Source organism: Rissa tridactyla, chromosome 11 (genome assembly GCF_028500815.1).
Source record: "Rissa tridactyla isolate bRisTri1 chromosome 11, bRisTri1.patW.cur.20221130, whole genome shotgun sequence".
NCBI lineage: Eukaryota > Metazoa > Chordata > Aves > Charadriiformes > Laridae > Rissa > Rissa tridactyla.
Window position 1 is genome coordinate 14,629,915 of NC_071476.1, and position 18,560 is coordinate 14,648,474.

Here is an 18,560-nt window from a genome sequence, read left to right on the forward strand (position 1 = left end):
TGGAAGTCTATCACCCCCTCAGCCCCGGCCCGGGCGGAGCGGAGACCGGGACGGGTTGGGTTGTCTGGTTTGTCTGTGGGCTGGCGGCTGTATGGCGTTCTCCCGGAGGCCGCTGGTGCCTGAAGAACCGGGCAGAACTTTAGAGTGACCGCTCAGCGCTGCTACGGCTGTCACCGCGGGTCACACCGGCTCGGGGCCCTCCCCGCGAGAGAAGGCAGCAGGGCGACAGGGACAAGGTAAGGGCGCGAGGCTGGGCCCCACCAGTGGCCGGTTTGGATTCCTCCGCGCCGGGCCTGGCCCGCCCGTGGGGCGGGCGTGACTCCTCTGTCCTGCCGACGGAGCTGGCATGTCCCTCGCCCGCCGGCGGAGCACCTGAGGCGCCGAAGGACAGGCCCGGGCATGTCCCGGGGAGGCGGCGCCTGCGCGGCTCCGCCGCCGCCGGGCCCTGTCGGACTGTGGGACTAGGCTGTGGGGCCTGGGGGGTGCCGGCGTTCCCCGGGGTCCGACGGGCCCCGGCTGTGAAGCGCTCTGGCCTGATGCTGTGCTAGCAGCCGTGTCACCCAGTGCCCGGGGTGGGCGGTGTAACTCTGAAATCTGAGTTGAAAAATATTATTGCGGTGAGCAGCGGGGCAGCTGCACCCTCCCACCGCCCCAGCCGCCGTGCTGACGGGCCTGGGCAGGCCCAGCTCACTCTGTACCGCGGAGCTCCCCGGCCCGCGTACGCTGGGCTGCCCGTCACCAGGCCCGGCGCTGGGGCCGCCGGTGTGTGTGCCCCTGCTGGTGCATCCAGGTGTTCCACACGTGTTGCTAATTGGCAAAAGTACTCAGACTTACAAATGAGTAGTTCGCATACTGACAGAGAAAGGAAAGTTTCTATCTTTGCTTTAGAGACAACTATAACTTTGTAAGTTTTTCCTCTTTTAGCTGTTGGATACACTTATATTTGTTTCTCCTAACAGATGATTGAAACACTTGTAACTACTGAAGCTCAGGAACTGCTGTACCAGCTCACGGCCCTGTTGGAACAGGAGTTAAGATGTCAGCCAAAGGCCTCTGGCCTGAGACTAATCGAATCTGCTCATGATAATGGCCTTCGAATGACTGCAAGGCTGCGAGACTTTGAAGTGAAAGATCTCCTCAGCTTAACTCAATTCTTTGGCTTCCATACAGAGACGTTTTCACTAGCTGTGAATTTCTTAGATAGATTCTTGTCAAAAATGAAGGTAAGGCTTTTAAAAGTATAAGCTCTCAGTCGTTATCTTCTGCTCATTGCAACCTTGTTATAAGTTAGAACATCTTGGGTTTAGGTGACTAAAGGTTAAGCTCCTTCCAGAGATTCTGATTGTGCAAGAGCTAAAAAATGGCTTTCCCTGTTCCGATTTTAGTATTGTTAAGAAAGCTCTTTCCCCTGGAGAAGAGAAGGAAGAGGGCATCAGTTTCAACTTGAGGATGCCCTTAGGCTTGGAAATGCAGGCTGTATTAATGGATTAGATCAAGACAGATTGTCTTGCCTGTTGCATGTATACGAGAACACCTTAAATTACTTCTTATTTTACTGCTGTTTCAACCTACCCATAAGCCTCACGTATATCAAGAGGCTTGATGCTTTTCAGCACTCGGAATCTGGTAAAACATTTAGTTAGCACTCCATTCTACCGTGAGTATGTGGCATGCTGACCTCATTGTTTTTAATCGTCTAACAAGACAGGATTATTGCTATGCTATTTGGTCAAGAACAAAAGCTTGTTTTCCTTGTGTGTTAAAACAAAAATGAGAAAGCTAGATGGAGCGGATACGAAAATAATTATTTGAAAGACTTCTGAATCCAAAATAAGCAGTAAAAATGGGGACTGTAGTGCCTATGGATTAAAATAAGTCAGTTTATGTATATATATATGTACATATATATAGAAAAGAGTAAAAAAAAAAACATTTTTTTTACATAAGCCAATATGTACAACACTTCAAGTCCTAAAAGCTTCTGATTAGGCTATTATAGAACCTCATTAAGAAACCAGTTCTATCTCAATCAGAATGTATTGTTCTGCAATCTTTCTATTTAGATGAACAAGGCAGAACTTGTGTGTTATGGTCTTCTCATTTAGTTAAATAAAGATAAGTACGTAAGTAGATAAAAGACTGATTTCTCAGTCTTCAAAAAACAGAACAACCCTCCCCGTGCCCCACAATTTTTCCCTAAAATACACTGGTTCCTATATAGTTTGGTACTCACATATTGAAATGGCTGATCAAAGGCCTTCCTCTTTGAAAGTAACAACAATTTACTTTTCTATAGGTACAGCCTAAACACTTGGGCTGTGTTGGACTCAGCTGCTTCTACTTGGCTGTGAAGGCATCAGAAGAAGAGAGAAATGTTCCCTTAGCCACTGACTTAATTCGAATAAGCCAGTATAGGTTTACTGTTTCAGATCTGATGAGAATGGAGAAAATCGTATTGGAGAAGCTGTCTTGGAAAGTCAAAGCTACAACAGCCTTCCAGTTTCTACAACTATATCATTCGCTTATTCATGAGAATTTAAGCTGTGAAAGGTAAAATATCTAATACTTATTTTGCTATGACTGCATATGATCAGGAAGCCTATGTAGAAAAATAAGCAGGGAAATCACTCGAGTAATTGTCCTTTCTATACTTAAAAAACCCACAAACTTTCTCCCTTATTGGTACATATCATAAATGCAAACATCTATGGTTTAATATTATTTTAATTTTAAATGTTGTTTGCATACAGTGGTCTGAAGACCACTCTCTGAGCCAAAAACCAAACTTGTTCAATAACGATGGTATAATAAATCTCTACTTTTGCTGTACTAAGTATTGCTTCAGTGTAAAGATTTCAAAATCTGGCTTAGAAAGAGATTCCTTTTGCTAGTAAGCATTAAAATTCCTTGTTGGTAAGCCTATTTTGACTATGCTACTCTCCCCAATGTAACACAAGATTTATTTTTGGCATTAGGACTGCCAAAACTGAACACCTGTTTGACTGTAACACTAGAACTTCTGGGACAAATGAGGCCTTTGTTTAGATAATGAACATTCTCGCTGCTTCTCTGAGTTCTCAGGGTGGTGCTGCCTTGATGAAGCTTGCCGCCTTCTTATACATTCATTCATCTGTCTTTATTATAGGAGAAAATACCTTAATTTTGAGAGACTTGAGACCCAGCTTAAAGCATGTCACTGCAGAATCATGTTTTCTAAAGCCAAGGTAAACTTCTTGAAAGCTCAAAGACAATGAGACTACTGAAACGTAACAAAGCAGTGTTTAAAAGTGTTTTCTCTCTCCCCAGCCTTCTGTCTTGGCAATGTCTATTATGGCACTAGAGATAGAAGAACAAAAACTACTGGAGTTGACAGAGGCATTGGAATTTCTGCAGTTGCATTCCAAGGTACACATAGCTAAAGTTTCAGGGAAGGAAGGAAGAAAAATGTATGCAAGAGCCTATGTAGTGGGGAAGTGGGAGGTCCATTGGCATACTGACTTCTTTTGTGACTTTGTTGGGACTTTTTCCCCACTTGGCTTGGGATCTTTGGCTTCCTATCTTATGTGAAGCTGAAAGTACATGTATAAAACAAGGATTTAACCAACATATGAGATTCTGTCTTGCTATTTAGATAAACAACAGAGATTTGACCTTCTGGAAGGAACTGGTGTTAAAGTGCCTTACAGAATATTCCTCGAGCAAGTGTTCCAAACCAAATGTCCAGAAATTAAAATGGATTGTGTCTGGACGTACAGCACGGCAGCTTAAACATAGTTACTACAGAATAACACACCTTCCTACAATTCCAGAAACCAGCTCATAATAGGTAACTCCTTGTAAAATCATCTTCTGATAATGTAGAAGTAATTAGCTGTTAACCACCTCAAAGTTTCTTATTCCGTATAGGTAACCTCTTGAAGACATATAACATAAATGTAGTAGGCCTGTCATAGAGGCTGGTCTGTTCTCGTGTTCATGCTTGAGCGAGTGCTGTACCTAAAGGAGTGGCAACCTAATATATGAACGCTGGAGAAAGAACTGATCCTCTGGTGTGCTGTGGGAGCAGAAATGTGTTCTACAGACATTGGGACCTCATTCAAACTAAAATGTGGAGTAAAACTGGTAAAAAGGCAGATAAAAAAACTTGGCTTGCTCCTATACTAAAAAGAATCGGCTAAGAGGAAACAGTTGCCTATTAGAATGAGTTTCTTGTAATCATTCACTTAAACCACTTAAAAGGAAGACAGTTTTAGAGTTTTGCTTGTATAGCTGTCTGTTTAGTAAAGTCTAAAAACTGTAATTCAGTTATTCTTATTACTGTTTTTTTGCTCTGTAGAAATTGTGAACTACTTCATTATCTAGACTTTAATTCCAAAGGCTACACGTTTTCTGTAACGGCTGTCTTGTTATTGTCTGCTATATTAAAGACTGATGCTTTGTTTGGCTCTTACAGAAAGCCCTTCAGTTGACTTTTTGTTTTGTTTTGTTTTGTTACAGGAGTACAATAAAACAAGGAGAGAACCATCCTGTGACCTTGTCAACAGACACATGAATATTTTGGAAACATGAGCTTAATAATGAAGAATTCAACTCATGGAAAGAACATGTAATGCTTCAGACTGAAGATCCTTCCAGCAAATGTGTTCTTTTCATGATGATTACAATATTCAGTGTCAGTTTTCAGTCTTATTTGTTAGACTGTTTACTGTTCAGTGAAATACCACAGTACCAATACAAGGAATTGTAACACCTTATAGTTTGTAGAGCAGTTTGTGTAGTCTAACCTTGGTTTACTGTAACTGCAGGTGCTGAATTATATATTTAATTTTAAAAATCTGTTTCACTTTCCAAAGGTTATGTGACAGTAGGAAAACATCATGTGCAGTAGCACAGTGCTGCAGTGTCTCAACCAAACTAAAGACTAATCCTGCTTGATATTGATGACAATAGCAAATGCCTGTCAGTCCCCCTGACACGCTGTTTGGGCAGTGTCATATGTCCATGTGTTCCTGCTGGGCAGGGCACTGCCCTTCTCTCCTGGACACTGTGATACCCACTGAACACGTCAAGAGCCAGAAGAACGTGCTAGAGCAGAAGAAAAAAGAAACTTTATTTCGTTACCTTATAAAAGGTAGTCACTAACACAGCATCAGGAACTTCAGTATTTTGTAAGAGGTGTAGTTTACTGAGATCACAAATTATTTCACAGTGTAAAAACTTGATGATACATAATGAAGGCTGAAGGAAAGTAGTGGGGTCATCAGTTCGACATCTGATGACAGTGTTTCAACTGACATCAGTTTTTCAAAGTTTCACTGAACAAGGGGTAAAAATGCTGATGCTGAATAGGTACTTTTTTACAGGCACAGTAGGAGCAGGGCTAATGCCCCATCTTGCCCTGTACATAGGAGCAATCTAGTTGAGAAGCACTGAAGATTGCTTCAACTCTGATCTCTTTAATGGTAAGCTTCACAAAATACAACTGCGTTTTCTGAAGACCGGGTCAGTACTTGAGGCATATCATGCTTCTGGTGCTAATGAGGAAGTGAATATGAGAACGTATTATTGTATGTAAGATGAACAGAGGGGCTGGGGGGATGTTGCTAATGACCTCTTGAATTCTGCATCACACGGTGGAGCAGAGGCTGTTAATAACTGATTGCTATATGAACCAACTTAGTGAAGAAGGAGAGATCAGAATGTTCTGCATAGCGTGGGCTTAGATGTTAGCCAACCAACCCTTTTCCCTTGATGGTAATAGCTAAGGGGGTAAACTGTTATTTGCATATCTCAAACTAAATTAAATTAAACCTTTCACAGAAGACTTCATACCAAAGCTGTATACTGGACAAATCAAGCCACCACATGAACCCATGGCAGTGATTGCATTGTATAACATCAAATTAGGTTTTGCATCTAACAGTGCTATCTGTGCATTGTGCTGGCCTGTGAAAAGCATATCTGTGATTCAGACAAAGGTGTGGCCAGCCTACTGGAGAGGTGGAGAAGATGCAATTCTAAATGTCATGTCTCAAGATGCATACCTTTCAATTAAACATTGAAATGTGCTTAACTGAGTAACTTTTTTTTGCTGTTTGTTATAAAACTTCATGGTAGGAAGTCTATTATATCTGAACAGCACCTGGAAAACTTCCAGGCTGGAGGTAAAAGATTACAGAGATTTTTTTTAAGAGGTTGAGGCTGCATGGGAAAGGCTAGAGAACCAACAGGAAAATCTCAAGGTGCTCGATTAAAATTACTTCAACTCGGCCCATGATTACTCTAAATCCTTTGAGATGTTAAAAGTGTCAAGATCGAGAAGACTGACTAAAGTAGCTTTAACTGTTCAAATTTGACTTCAACCCTCTTCTGTTATTTATCCAATAGTACATATCACGTGTTTCTGTACATTGCAGCAAATACATGGATGGTGCTTGCTTAAGAGAATCTTGCACTCAGATTTCTAATCCCAAGATTTGAGTTTTTGCTCTTAGAACTGAAAAGGTACTAATTAAGGAAAGTCATAGCATCAATATAATTTTATTTTCATCTACATTCTTCCAAAATTAGAGGTCTACTTACAGTAGACGATAGAGGTAGCTAACCAAGTAGTTCAAACCTTTCCTCTTAAAAACAATTCAGAGCTGTGAAGCCTGAATACATACCTCACAGTTCTCTTACCTTCACATCAGCCTTGGACTTAGCTGCAGGATGACCCTCATGCTACTTCATAAAGCAGAAAACAAGGGAATAAAGTTTAGCTTTGAAAGTGCATATGGTAAATGTAAGTTCATGCACTGAAGTGTCAGCTGCCATTCTAAACTTCTGCTCTAAGCAAGAGACATACAAAACCATCCTGTGCAAATCAACTGCTGTAACAAAAAAACCCAAACAACTGTTTCACTGGATATAATGTTGCATCAAAATGATGACATTCACTTTTCTATCTTCCCTCTGTCTTCAGTTGCTTTTGCAGCAGTCTCCTTCGTTTCTTAACTATACCATCCACCTTCTATACTAGGATCGTGGTAAAGACAAAACTCCATAGCTATAAATCAACGTTTGGTACCATGCTACTTTCCTTTGTAGTTAGGCAAGTTCTCTAAACCCCAAGCACAGCATATGGACTTCCTTTACGTTCTGTTAAAGATGACTTGGGTAGAAGGAGCACACTTGATTACCTCAGGAGTATTAATGCTTGCTTGCTCATACAACAAGCAAGCAGTGGATATAATTACAATGAAAGCATTCATCCTCAACCTTTGCTTCATTTTTGCCATATGCCAACTGAAATAACGATACAATTTTAGAAATAAGGCTCAGCAGTATGACGTACAGCTGCTGGCAATTTATCTCCTGTGAGACTTCTGCTTGGGACTTAAGTATAGACAGTAGTTCAGTGTTCAGAATTCAACAGGATTTGGCAATTGTGTTTTCTTCCTGTGGTAGTCTGACACAGCCTCCATCCTGTGTAATGCTGTGGTTGGAGTGCTCTCAGCTGCATCCTTAACCACGAGTAGAAAACTCCCGATACATAATTGGCACATGCAAAATATCCTATCAATCATGCAGCAGCTAAGTTTAAAATGTGGCTATTATGTTTAAAAGTATCTACTTTTAAAATTTACAGCTTCTTAGATACATCATCAACAACTTGGGCTACATGTCAGTAATGAACAGGTGCAAGATACCATTTCCTACTTAGGTACTTCCTATTCCTTTCAAAAGCCATATCTCCTTTCAAAATCTTAGATATTTATACTGAAAGGCTATATTACATTAACATGTAAAATTATTTATATCCAGACTTTCACCTGACCTTTCAGTTTTCTAGTATTGCTTACCTGGTAGCAAGTATTAATCATTAGTACTATATTTGGCCGCGCAGTGGATTGTAAAACCTTATCTGAGGCAGGATGCAGTAATGTCTTTATTTAAGTCACTTTTTTAGAATGAGATTTATGAGTTCTCAGAGGACTACTACAGAGGGAAAGTGTAACTGTGGCCATCCTTCCCATTGCAAGTTAAGAGAAAATATTAAATATCTTGCTTATAACATCTGTTCTTCAACAGTGAATAAGATATTCTTGCATAAAGAGAAGTGGTGTATTTGTAACTGACTAGTTTACTCTGGTGTTTTTTTTTAAAAAAAAACAACCCAAACCCAACACTCTGCTTAAAGATGTTACTTTATGTACACCTTTCTCTATAGTTTGTCATTTAGTACTAGAAAGTTATTGCAGCTTATAAATCAGCTGATAACACTTTGTCTTCATTCTACTGGAAGAGATCTTTCTCTTCACTGAAGTAATTACTTGACAATAATCCATTGAAGAGATCACTGAAGTCTTCAGCAGTTACATGATTCCAGTCCTTAAGTCTGTAATTCCCCTCAAGGAACACAGATGAACAGTTTACTTCTCAAGACTAGAAAAGTCTGGCCCTCCTTTGCTGTAATTTCCAGAAATTTCTGCTCCGCTGAAATCAAATCCAGGGTTCTGATGGAGGTAAAAGAAAAGTTTAATAGACAGATTATTTGTAATCAAAATGTTTAAAAAAACCAAACAAACAACAAACAAAAAGTCCAAAATGGCTTCTATTAATAGTCTGTAACAAGGACGTACACAGATCAACTTGTCATCCATTTGTCATGGCACTGAAGTTCTTGGAAAATACATCAACAAATAAAACTTAAATTGTCATAGTTTGATTGCCTACTGCTGAAGTGACTTTGTAATGCTGTTCTATGTTGGCAAGCAGTTATATCTCCCAGTAAAGAAACATCAAAGAAAGTTTAAGAAAAAATTCTGGCTTCTGGTGTCCCTTGAAACTCCTATTTGAAAATATAAGTACCTGCTGTGTTGGATCATAAGTTTCATAAAAATTATGTTCTTTGTTGCAGGATGTAGCATGCTGGTTCAGTTGTTAAGTAGTAATTCTGCAACTCTGCAGACATGCATAGGAATAGTTGCATGCTAAAGGTATACCAAAACAATTCAAGCAATTTTAGTAAAAGGGCAAGGAGAATATTTTCCAGCTAACTATTCTATATCATCTGACGTTATAAACAAACATATTTAATAGACCTTGATGTAAGAAGTTTGTTGTAAATACAGCTGTTACAATTCTAGATAATAACAGCAATTGTGTGTAGCCTAACTTAAAAGTTTAGTATTATGCAACAAATCCTAAAACAGCAATACCCTTCTCCCAACCTCATCTTAACTTTTCACAAAACTGTCAGACAGACTACAGACAGAACAACCTCTTGAAAGTACGCTGATAAAGCCCCGTAAGCATGCTATATATATATTTATATCTTTATGTATATATATCTGTACATATATTTTTACATCTTAAACTGTATGTTTCCATGGCACTGGACAGCAGAACAATTTTGCTCAGCTTTCATGGCCTAACCTCTGTGTGCAAACACAAAATATAAGGAGGAATTATGGTCCTTTAACTTGCCTCTCTTTGGAATCGCTCCAGTGTAAGTTTTCTTTGCATCTGGTCCTGCACCCAAGGATCAGCAGCATATTCATTTTCTAACAGAGATGTCCAACAATTTCCAGCATCTCGATTTGTCTTCATTAGAACAATTCGTATCAGCTTCCTGTCTTCTATTGAGTTAAAACAAACACATAAAACAATCATTAAACTCAGTCCTATGTGCTATGGTTTTTTGTTGTTTTGGTGAACTCACCATTAACAAGCACAGGATTTTTTTGGTGATGTAATTTAAATTCTTAATGCCAACAGGGTTATTGATAAATAAACAAACGTTCACAAGAAACAGAAAGGCTGAAGGAAAGATAGCGTATACAGCCATCTTTCCCCTTTCTGGCCTGTAAAATGCTGAAGCTGTTTTTAAGGTTTTAAAACATAGTTCACAAGTACTTCTATTGCAAATATACACTAACCTTTTAGAGAGCTTCACAACAGAGAAAAGATTTCATCTATTAATATATACAGCTCAGCTAAGGCAACAACGAAGGATTTGAGGTCAGGCTTTACAGAGAGTTATTACCAATAAAAGCCATAAGTTTTAGCAACATATGGAGGTATAATGAATTTTTTTTAAACACAGACAGTACGGTTATAAACAATGTATTGCAAGTACCTTTCAAAGTTAACATGTAGGATGTTTAGTTCTACTTAACTGAATAAATACAACATTATAAAGTGTATTTTGAAGATTATTCCCATACTGGAAAAGAGTAGGCTTCACTTCACTATGTTTGTTTACACTTCTAGTTTTCATGCTTAAGTTACTAAATCATTAACCAATATTTAGAACAAATATTGAATGGAAAACAAAATCCACCATTGGAAAACATTAAGCACAATCCACAAATATGATTGTCAAAATGCAAAATATTGAGAACACTTTACAATATTTATGATGCAACGATCAGAGAAGCTTTTTTTGCTCATTATCTGTTGTTGGTACCTTAGTGTGATTTTTAGATTGCTTTTTGATTTTCTTGGACTGTAGGTTTTGTCACCCATCTCAGAAATATAATGCACATAATGTCACCTATCACAAGAATATAATGCAAAAGAGAAAGAGAAAAAAGAGAAGTAACAATTATAGAGAGGCACAGACCAATAACTGTACCATAATTGTACAGCTTTAACGAGGGTTTCCAAAAAACTTCTCAATATATGGAAGTGTTTTTAATCCATTGACTATTACCTTCCAAGATATGGCATTTTTCCATTAACCTTAATCTCCAGGGCTTTTGTGCTATCTCAGTTCCTTAGTCTGGCAATAAGGATTGTCTTTTTTACGAAGCTACGTACAGGGAAGAAAGTAATCTTCCCCATTTAAAAAACAAAAAGGGTAAACTCTTCTGCAGCGTATTTTGAGAAGTTCTACTGCCCTCATAATGTCATCAGATGTAGGTTATTACCTAACGTCCACGTTCCTTCATCAGTTATTGTAGAGTCGAAAAGTTTACCCTGCAAAAAACATGTATGCTATTACAAAACAGGAAAACCCCATCAGTAACCAGTTCGTATGTCATTGTGAAGTTTTGCTCACAACTTACCTTGTTTTCTACTGAAAATGAACAGGGTGATCTGGCCCTATGTATAATCTTACTTGCACATAGACGATCAAAGAATTATTTTTTGTTACACAACTTTGCTTTTTTTTTTTTAATGAAGCATTTAATACAGTAAAAATAGCTGTCACAGTTTCAGTATCTCAATTCATTAAAAGGGCTTGTGTTTCTCAGAGGGTAATGTCACTTTTAATAGAGTTGCCATGAAAAAGCCAGTGTTTCTGCCAAGGGTAACATACAGCTATGGAGCCATCTATATACATTATGCTACAAAGAACCGTTTGCTACCAACGTGAAAGTAAATCTCTGAACTTATCATCTTTATTTTTCCTATCATAGAATCGCTTAGGTTGGAAGGGACCTTTCACATCATCTAGTCCAACCATCAACCTAACTCTGACAAAAACCATCACTAAACCATATCTACCGTCTTTAAAGATCGTGCAATTAGACAAAACTGTTTCTAGTATGTTCCATGTTTGATTTACCAAAATCTCGATATTTAAAGAAGAAAAAAAAAAAGGCACAACGCAGCAGACAGGTATTTTTAATCCCCTCGGCAGGCAGCGAAGCGCCCTCAGACCCCGGGGCCCTCACAGGCCCACCGCCCCCGCTGGGCCGACCCATACCTGCAGCAGCTCCTGGCCCCCCACGGAAAGCGCGATGTGCCGGCTCTGCAGGCTGCAGCGGACGTCCTTGGCCCGAGTGCCCGGCGGCACCCGCACCTCGATGAACACCTCCTCCAAGGTCTGGTACCAGCGGCCCCAGGGCGTCCCACAGGGCACTACCCCGCTACGCTCCTCGAAGGGAGCCGACATGGGGGACGGCGGCCCCGCACCGCAGCACCACCCTGCGCACGCGCGCAGCGCCAAAGGGCTACCCACCCTACGCGCCTGCTCCGTGTCCGCGGCGCTGATTGGCCGAGCCGGCCCGCAGCCGGAGAAGGTGATTGGTTGCCCGCGGCGCGTGGTGGTGGCCGTTGGTGCCTTTGAACGCTGAGGCGGCCGCGGCGCGGGGGGTTCAATCTGCCATGGCCTTCTCCAGAGCTCCGCTCCGCCGCTTCAACCACAGCTCTGGTACGTGCGGCCCGGCTTCGGGTGGTGGAGGGAAGGGAGCCTGGGGCCTTCCTAGTCGTGCCTGAGGGAAGGGGAACTGGCCTGCGGTTGCCTCAGTGTGCCCCAGAACCTTTGCTTCCCCCGTGAGGGGAGTTGCCTGTAACAGTATGTGTGAGGGCCTCTTGTCTGAGCGCTTGTAGGAGTCTCCTTCTGAGGAGGAAAAATTCCGACTTCAGGTCGAATCCTGGTCGTAAGTAAACGGCTACTAAATGTAGCAGTGAACATATACCTATATGCACGTATTAAACAAAACAGTGATAAACCAGTGTTTTTCTAGCCTTCTGGTATTGTGATACAAAGCTACCAAAGAAATGTACAGAACCAGTCATAACTGAAGCTACTCAGGGCGTTTTCTAATGTAAAAGTTTCTCACGATGACTTTTTGGCTGTTGCTGAATGCCTCTCTGCTATTGTCACTTGTTCTCATATTAAATGAAGTTGCTCTTATTTGTAGAAAGCTGAAGCAAGTAGGTAAGCATTTATTGGGCTTGAGACCACCTGACTATAGCGATAATTGTATGAAGAATTTGTAGCCATCTTGTTCCTCTCTGCTGTTTTGCTTAAAATTCATTATTAAAAAACTTTATTTTTTAAAAAAGTTTAAGTAACTTAGTTCTTTGGAGGAAAAGTTTGGCATTCAATAACATCTAAGTAGCTTTTTCTAAAAAAGAAGTTTTTTTTTAAAAAAAGGTTTGCTTTTTAGCCTTTAATACTTTAGACTGGCTCTTTCACCAATTAAGCATCAAGATCCTCTAACCACTTGGGTTTTCTCTTTATGGAAGTTAATGCATAGCTATCACTAATAAGATGCCTTGCAATATTGTATATCTAAATCTGTTTCTAATTTTATAGTGTGATAAAAGAAGCCCTTCCCACACTGTGTGCTGTATATTTTCTTCATGTTTAGGTGGAGGATGAGGAGAACTGAGACTCCAGTTGTTTGTTTGCTTTTCTTTTTGTTAAAAGGATTTAACTTAAATGCATTGCCAGGTTCAACTCAGTAAAATTGAAAACCATATCATTTACCTTAACAGTTTTCTGCTGTTCTGAAAATCTCATTTCTAGTATGTACCCCACTGCAAGGATCCTACGATGTTAAATCTTCAGACGCACTGAAAAGTTCTCTGCCCTCTGAAACATGTCAACGGGTTAGGAAACAGAAGAGTAAGTAGTCTTAAAAGTTGCACAGAACATGGTGGTATGGTATCTTTGAATGCTACAATTGTTAATGCTTACATGCTGTTACTGCTGTGTTCCTGTTTAGAATTTGATTTATGTTGTGGGATCTCTCTGCCTATCTTACAGCTCAAGGGAATAGCAGCTATAAAAACATGTCTAACTGAATCTTCAAAAATAGCTTTATATGTGACTTCTGCTAATTAGGGGGACCTCTGGAGGTCAAAGAAATTATTTAATTACTTCATTAATCTTGTTTTTACTGATATTTTCATGGGTTTTTCAGATATAGCACATGCCACAGTTGAAAACTGACAGCATGGATCTGGATGGTGGGGGGGAAACTTGGCAGAAGCTGAATTCTCAAAACTGACTGTCATCTGGTAGTCTCTCTCTAAACTCTCTCAAGTGCTCAGATGACTAATATTCAACTGCTGAATTATAATGAAATAAACAGCTGGCATTGGGTTGTGAAGTGGATAGTCTAATAACCAGGTGGCATTCTGTCTTTTCTATAAAAAGCCAATTGATCTTGTCTAGTGTGGTTAAATTTTTCCCTTGCCATGTGCATGCACACCTTCTTCCTTCACTATTCTTTTCTATGTCCTTCTGCAGGTGAGACAAATCTGAACAGTGAGAAGAGTGCACCCACCCCTGTAGCTGGAAGGAGACTTGCATCTCTCGGATCAACAGTAAGACTCATCTATGGTGTCTGTAGCACTATTAAATTCCAGCTAAAGCTCATTGTGACTAGTTAAATCATATAGCCACTTTATACAGTTACTATTAACCTACCTGAGTAAACCATAAAAGACGTTATTGTGCCTGTATTCCTTAATAACTCAGAAGGAAAAATGAAATTGCAGAACCTTTGGAAATTGTGTGATTGGGACTACAGAGTCTTCAGTGTTACAATGTTGTGGGGTTTTGCCTCTTGCTCACCACGTAATTATGGTGTACCTGCTTCTTTTTAAGAAGACCATGTTTCTGCTTTCGTACAGTGGACAGGGTATAGCAGAAACCTAGTGGTAAAAGAAACAAAGAGCGGATAATACTGTATATACAGGCTCTCAGGGCAATGTGCAAGGATATGGATTTGAAGATGCATAGCTTAACCAGTTGAAAAACTATAACTCTGACTTACTAATGTAGTTTACTAGTACTCCTGTGTAGGATGTCCTGTTGTAGGATGAAATTTTGCAAACCAACCTGTGGTTAAGAGATTAAAGTGTTTTTTATGAAGTTTAGGGGGTGCTAATGTCTCAAAGTTTCTTAGTCTCCTTCCTGTCACAATGGTTATGAGCTGTCTGTTCGGAGTAATGCTTATGAGAAAGTACAATGGTAAAACCCATCCTACCCTGATACTTGTCTGCCCTATGTGTGGAAGAGAGCTGTTTGCTTTTTATTTTGTTTGTGTATCTTTAATAGTACTGTCTATATGAAGGCATCCACTGTTATATTTGACTGGGTTGTTAAACTAGTATGCAGCTAGAGATCAGTTTAAATATTTCTAACACATCTGTTTTCAAAAGCCAGTTAATGGGACTCTGAAGCCTAAAAAAGACTTTATCCTTATGAAAGAGAAAAAGAAACAGAAGACACTGGAGAAGGAGGTACGAATGCATTATGGGAGTGCAACCCTGTAATGTTTCCCACTTACCATAATTAAAAACACAAGCTGGTAAAATTAGCCTCCTTTGCATAACACAGCATACAAATAGTTTGCAAAGAGCTCTGTGTAGAGCAGAGATTATCAAATGTTATGGTGTGTAGAAAACATTGGGTTTGTTAACGGAATTGCATAAATTCCTACTGATCGTGAACAGCTATGCAACCAGTTTTGTTTTGTTGTTTTTTAAAAAAAAAAGGGGGGAGAACCAAGTCCTAAGTTCTCTACCCTAAAAAGTTTCTGTTTTATTTAACAACTGTTTGCTGAGACTTTTGTTTAATACTTTACATAATTTTAAAATGTAAGAGGCAGCTAGCTTTTCCTTATCAGTACACTTCTGTGTACTAATCTATGCCTCATGTCTCAAATGTCACCTTCTGTCTTTCCATTCCACAGCCAAAGAGGAGAGTTGGCTTCTGTCGCAAGTTGAAGCTAAGACTGTTCTAACTTTAACATGTTGTATTGGCTAAGTAGCACAAAATAAGTCAGATGAAATGCTAGGACTGCAAATGTATGGTGTCTAATAATAGGTGTTTGTGGTGATTCTGTTCTCTGCTTTCCTGTGAATGACATAATTGGAAGATATGTATTCTGAATGAAAGTTAATACAGTTTGGATACTTAGCCTCTCTAAGAAAAATGACAGATATAAACTAATGATGTTATTTAAGAAGAATAATAGTAGGAAATAAAGAAAATACCTCTTTTGTTTTAGATTCGTGCATTAGTGAGAGAGCGTGGAGAGCAGGATAAAAAACTTAAGGCTCTGGATGAGGATTTTGTTAAGATGGAAGCAAAGCTGAGTGCTGCAGTTCAGGAGAAAACATCTCTTTTGGCAAATGTTGCATGCCTGAAAAAACAGCTTCTGGAGCTAACAAGAACTAACGAACTACTAAAATCAAAGGTATTCAGACAAATAACAGCAAAGTCAAAGCAAATATGTGCTTATTAAGCTCCCTGGGCAAGAGGAAACTTCAGTTGCTGCTCAGAATCTATTTTCACATTCCCTGTGTCCCTTCATTGCCATAGGGATAGAGCATGTCTGGTTTGGGATCTCGTGCACTTCCTTCTAAAGACAGGGTGGGACCTCCTAACGCCTGTCTCAAGGATGGGTAGAAATCAGTGTTATGTGTGGGAGGGGGACACTTTTAAAACATTGTTTGAAGAGTAATTCATATGAAGAAGCTAAGCTTAGTGGGTTTATGTTCATCTCTAATAAGCTGTCTGAAGATGGCGTGCAGAAGAAAATGAGCAGCCTGTGCATGGAGTTAATGAAGCTCAGAAACAAGAGGGACGCTAAGGAAAAGGTATGACCATTTGCATTGCACAGGGTAGTAATTCTGAGCTGTTCAGGAGCAGGCAATGAAGTGCTTACAACAGAATTGCAGATCATGTTTTATTTCTGTCCTCAGCTTGGTAGATTATTCTATTTTCTGTAGAGTGAAAATAGAGAAAGAGAGATCAAATGATGAGTGTTCTTGATTTTGCTGTTAATGTGCAGAGTAAATCTGAGTTCAAGTAAGGAAGCCTAGAAATAACTCTGTCACAATATCAATCTGTTGGTCAGACTATTAGTTTCTTTGAAAGCTGGTATAGTTTGAAGCTCTTAAACACTTTTGCATTTTTTGGGGTGTAGTGGTTGTTTTTGTTTTAACAAAGGGCTGATATCTTTACAGAGGGATACTTTGAATCACATTGAGCATAGTAGCAAGTGCTAGCATTGAATTGTAGTTATGAATTAATTTCAGTTTACTACTGTCTCTTAGACAATTGATTTATTTTTCTACTAAATCTCATTTTGGTGGTAACACGTGTTTTTTTCTGTCTTTTTTAAGACTGCACTTGCAAAGCAGGAAAACATGGAAATGAAGCTGCAGGAAGTGCAAAGGAATCTAGAGCATTCAAAAGGAAAAGTAGCACAGTTAGAAGAAAAACTGTAAGTAGTAAGGAAAGGAATTGACCTAGATGACATTACATCATCTAGCTGTGCTTACATGCTTATACCTTACAGTAAGCATATAGTTTAGGGAAAAATACACACTGTCTCCTTATTGAGAAGGAACAGAAATAATTAGTGTTTGTGACCTGGAATAAATTTGATTGATGAAATTTTAGGAATTGCTGTATTCTTATAAAATGAACGTATACAATATTGTTCCTCTAGTGTATCTAACCTTTTTCCAGAAGACAAACCATATCATCTCAACTCTGTCTTCCAGCGTGGTACGGGTGGAGTTCTCTTGGCTACGGGGTGAGAAGGGAAGACATGTATCTTGAGAAAAGATTTGTCGTTTATCTTGGAGCAAGACTTTCATGTAGGTTGGATACTTCAGTGTCTGGCCCTTTAGATGAGTAAATTAGGAATAGGCAAAAAAGAAAAAACATTGGACCAGGGGCTGAGATCCTAATTCAGTAGCCAGGCATTTTACAGAGATTCGATGAACACGTGTGTTCTCCAGCGAAGTGTGTTGAAGAGCAGTTGTGGTGTCTTCAGAGTTGCTCCACATTAGCCACATTCTCTCAAGAAAGGCAACTGCGAAGTGTCTTGGCTGTAGCAGCTGTATGTAGGAAGAGAGAGTCCAAATCAACACTTTCTATTCTGCCCAAATAATGTCAGTTGCCGCACAGGAAGAGTGTGCTAACATATAGGCTATTTCTGAGGATGGTGACCTAAGAAAGATGAACTTATAAGGTATATTTTATATCAGTTTTGCATGATTGGCACTGCAGCACCCTTCTTATGCTTTCTGCATTTAATTGATATCCAAGTGTTCAAATATGAGCAGAATCTTTATACTTACATTAGAGTTAAAATACACAAAGCTAATAATCCAGGTAGTGCAATTCATGAAGGAAGGAAATGATAATTTGTCTAGCTAATGCAGCTGTTTTAGCATATTTGCTTGTGGCAGGATACAGCTCAGCATCTTTAATACAAAGAAGACCATATGGAACAATTATCAAAAGAGGGTAGAATCACCTCTTAGAGCCAATACCAGTTTGTCAGCCGAACTGGATTATGAAAAGTATGTATTACTACTAAGTTGTGATTCAATAGTTGATTTCTACTTGCTTATCTGTAAACAAATAGTTTACAAGTAGCTCTGAATTTGTTTAAATACATCCATCATGAAAAATTTCCTGGTTTTAGATCTGCTACTGAGAGAGAGAAAGTTGAAGAAAAGTCTGACACTGAAAAACTCCTGGAATATATCACAGAGCTCAGGTACTAACAAATTGTTCTTGAGTTGGACTGGGTAAGTTAAAAGATGGTAAAAGACAGCCTTGCTTGTGACTGGTGAAGTAGAACCTTGGCAACAATTCTGTTTAACAGTATTAAAATAGAGAGAGGAAAGAAATCAGGTATTTTTCCACACAATGTAAAGGAGTTGTAAAATAATATTTTAATTATCTTTCTAAATGTGCTTTTTGTATCAAGATTCTGAAATATTTTTTTAACCTGAGTTTTTTGTACATAAATCAAGTGAAATCCTTTTCCTCTAAGGTACTGGCAGTAATGTCTTTTATCCCT

The 18,560-nt window shown here is 39.4% G+C and overlaps 3 protein-coding genes across 10 annotated transcripts in view; 2 read left to right on the top strand and 1 right to left on the bottom strand.

The window, feature by feature from the left end:
• Nucleotides 1-6,081, top strand: CCNG1 (cyclin G1). 4 transcript variants are annotated; one of them, XR_008468838.1, is made up of 8 exons: nt 1-236; nt 960-1,223; nt 2,297-2,550; nt 3,146-3,224; nt 3,307-3,405; nt 3,632-3,826; nt 3,890-4,122; nt 4,498-6,081. XR_008468838.1 is itself a non-coding variant. In XM_054217279.1 (7 exons), the coding sequence occupies exons 2-6, from the start codon at nt 960-962 to the stop codon at nt 3,821-3,823; spliced, it is 888 nt and encodes a 295-aa protein (XP_054073254.1). In that variant the 5' UTR covers nt 2-236; the 3' UTR covers nt 3,824-3,826; nt 4,498-6,081. The 4 variants fall into 4 exon arrangements, 2 of the variants coding, with proteins under 2 accessions (XP_054073254.1, XP_054073255.1); XR_008468837.1 differs by having other exon boundaries at nt 3,907-4,122; XM_054217279.1 differs by lacking the exon at nt 3,890-4,122 and having other exon boundaries at nt 2-236.
• On the bottom strand, nt 5,087-11,938 carry NUDCD2 (NudC domain containing 2). The gene is made up of 4 exons (XM_054217281.1): nt 11,699-11,938; nt 10,917-10,965; nt 9,472-9,623; nt 5,087-8,498 (listed from the first exon to the last, which is right to left on the bottom strand). The coding sequence occupies exons 1-4, from the start codon at nt 11,885-11,887 to the stop codon at nt 8,415-8,417; spliced, it is 474 nt and encodes a 157-aa protein (XP_054073256.1). The 5' UTR covers nt 11,888-11,938; the 3' UTR covers nt 5,087-8,414.
• The window catches only part of HMMR (hyaluronan mediated motility receptor), a 17,921-nt gene continuing 11,236 nt past the window's right edge, over nt 11,876-18,560 (top strand). For 2 of the 5 annotated variants that reach the window (XM_054217272.1, XM_054217273.1), the window contains exons 1-8: nt 11,876-12,145; nt 13,250-13,348; nt 13,976-14,052; nt 14,893-14,973; nt 15,744-15,932; nt 16,249-16,335; nt 16,864-16,964; nt 18,180-18,254. In XM_054217272.1, the coding sequence (XP_054073247.1) occupies nt 12,100-12,145; nt 13,250-13,348; nt 13,976-14,052; nt 14,893-14,973; nt 15,744-15,932; nt 16,249-16,335; nt 16,864-16,964; nt 18,180-18,254 (755 nt within the window). In that variant the 5' untranslated portion in view covers nt 11,876-12,099. The other 3 variants (XM_054217274.1, XM_054217275.1, XM_054217277.1) reach the window with 3 other exon arrangements.

Coding starts and splice junctions, on each gene's coding strand:
- CCNG1 (XM_054217279.1), top strand. CDS start 960: ATGATTGAAACACTTGTAACTACTGAAGCTCAGGAACTGCTGTACCAG. Junction 2,551..3,145: donor GAGAATTTAAGCTGTGAAAG/GTAAAATATCTA, acceptor TCTTTATTATAG/GAGAAAATACCTTAATTTTG. Junction 3,406..3,631: donor TTCTGCAGTTGCATTCCAAG/GTACACATAGCT, acceptor CTTGCTATTTAG/ATAAACAACAGAGATTTGAC.
- NUDCD2 (XM_054217281.1), bottom strand. CDS start 11,887: ATGTCGGCTCCCTTCGAGGAGCGTAGCGGGGTAGTGCCCTGTGGGACG. Junction 9,624..10,916: donor TGAAGGAACGTGGACGTTAG/GTAATAACCTAC, acceptor TTAACTCAATAG/AAGACAGGAAGCTGATACGA. Junction 8,499..9,471: donor TGGAGCGATTCCAAAGAGAG/GCAAGTTAAAGG, acceptor TACCTCCATCAG/AACCCTGGATTTGATTTCAG.